Genomic DNA, 2,243 nt, shown 5'->3' with positions numbered 1-2,243 from the left:
GTATGGAGTACTTGTCTAAGAAAGGGTTTGTACACAGAGACCTGGCTGCTAGGAATATACTAATAGCTGATCATGGAACGTGTAAAGTAAAGTGTTTAGTGTATTAATATTAATTATAAACATTATTAAACAGATTGCTGACTTTGGAATGTCAAGAGATCTACATGATGAAAATTATTACATTTCTAATTCAAAAATGATTCCTATCAAATGGACAGCTCCTGAAGTAACAATGAATCACTAAAAACTAACTCAATTGTATTGTACATTATTATCACTAGGCTTTACATTTCAAGCGTTATTCCAGTGCTAGTGATGTATGGAGTTATGGTGCAGTAATGTATGAGATATGGAGTCTGGGACATAAACCATTTGAAAACTACACAAATCAAGAGGTATGTAATCAAAATTGAAAGATGATTCATTTATAATTCTTTTATTTAATTCATCAAATAATTTTTGAGTCATAATCATTTTTTACATTAAGAAATTTTTGAAAAAAGCAGATGTATTAATTTAGCCCATGGTTTTTCAAAAACGGGTCCAGAGTAATTCCAAATGTTTATTGCATTTTTTGATACATATTGATGTCCCTATGCTACATAGAAAGTTTGAGGTGTTTTTGACAGATAATTTTCAACATTTTCTTTTCTGATGATCTCTTCATAATTTTTGAAATTAAAATATTTCCTAGTGTTTAAGAAGAGTTGATTCAGGATTTCGTCTTCCTCCCCCTCCTGGTTGTCCCAGGTCTATATATGAGATGATGATACAATGCTGGTATGTATCATTAATTACTGTATTATTAATATTTGTTTGTTTATAGGCATCCAGATACTGGTAGTCGTCCTACATTTGTACAGTTAGTATCAAGACTCTCATTATCTGATGCTAAACTGTTGAGTACAGTATCAAGTGATACTACAGTAATAGGAGGACCACTGGAGACTGGATACCAACTATATACTGAACTACAAAATACTTATAAAAAATAACTACTCTATTACATTTGTGATTTACTCTGTGTGTTGTTCTGTAATGGCAACAGGATTAAAGTCTCAAATTTTTATTCCAGTTAATTAATAATTAATGTAATAGCAATAGCAGTAACTGTTATACCATAAAAAACCCATTATTGGTTTTGAGCTTATATTTAATAATAGTTTATTTTCCTTATAACAAATTAGCGATTTTGGTATGTCACGTACGTGATCTTGAAGAAGAAAATTATTACACGTCACATGGTGGAAAGGTACCAGTTAAATGGACAGCACCAGAGGTATGTACATGTCCTTATCCCATTCTCTGTCTCTCTCTTCCTACTTATTTCCTAACTGTTCCATTACATATTTTCTACATTCCAGGCTTTATTATACAAGAAATATGCACCCACCACTGATGTATGGAGTTCATTGTTTTTGTGTAGTATATGGAGATGATACAGACCAGGTATCGTCTGCCTCCTCCTCCTGGTTGCCCCAGAGGAATATATCAATTGATGATACACTGCTAGTATGTGTGAGTGTGGGTGTGTGTGTAAGTAGAAATAAGAATATGGAAGAGTGAGAAGAGGATTTAATGTGATTTAATTTATTTGTATCTTTTTTGCTTTTACACTCTTTGTCTTGTTTTCTTCTATTATCAGGAATCCTGACAGTAACCACAGGCCAACTTTTAAGGATATTCTTGATAAATTGACGGAGGATCCAGAGGGTCTCCTTCATTGGAGTGATGAGAATAAAGCAGTTCATGAGTCTTCCTCTGTCCTTGGATCAGATTTAGAGGCAGGTCAAGACTTGTATCCTGAACTGCAACAAATTTTTGTTAAATCAAAATTGAAAATATAAAAAGCTACCAATCTTCTTGTTTCTCTCCTATCTCTGTCATTAATCACTCTTTCTCATACCAATAATGTATAATCTGATGATTGTTGTATTTTTATGTGTATATGCTTTTTGCGGTTTTGCTTTTTAATACCGATTTCATTTTAATTTTTAATGTAGATTTTTATATTATGAAATTTGCCTCCACAAGGCTATAAAAATAGATAGTATTATTTAATTAGTTTTATTAAAGTTGATGATGACTGTGACTCTGCATAGTTTATGTAAACAGAATCTTGTCTAAACTGTTATATTGTATTACTACTATTAAGAGTACATAAATCATGTACTCTTGCTACTATGTGCTTACAATAGTTGACCAATAAGGAAGAAGCCAGGGCAGTGTAAAGATGCTGTGTG

At 32.1% G+C, this 2,243-nt stretch overlaps 1 protein-coding gene across 1 annotated transcript; it reads left to right on the top strand.

Annotated features, from left to right (window-relative positions):
- Positions 1-2: 2 nt before the first annotated feature.
- Positions 3-2,030, top strand: LOC109584342 (ephrin type-A receptor 8-like). The gene is made up of 7 exons (XM_020000042.1): positions 3-86; positions 134-226; positions 282-395; positions 695-780; positions 827-1,279; positions 1,365-1,512; positions 1,646-2,030. Exons 1-5 carry the CDS (start codon positions 3-5, stop codon positions 993-995), a joined length of 546 nt encoding a protein of 181 aa, XP_019855601.1. The 3' UTR covers positions 996-1,279; positions 1,365-1,512; positions 1,646-2,030.
- The last annotated feature ends 213 nt before the right edge of the window (positions 2,031-2,243 follow it).

This window comes from Amphimedon queenslandica, unplaced genomic scaffold (genome assembly GCF_000090795.2).
Source record: "Amphimedon queenslandica unplaced genomic scaffold, v1.1 AMPQUscaffold_13217, whole genome shotgun sequence".
Lineage (NCBI taxonomy): Eukaryota > Metazoa > Porifera > Demospongiae > Haplosclerida > Niphatidae > Amphimedon > Amphimedon queenslandica.
This window is presented reverse-complemented; position numbering and strand designations above follow the sequence as displayed.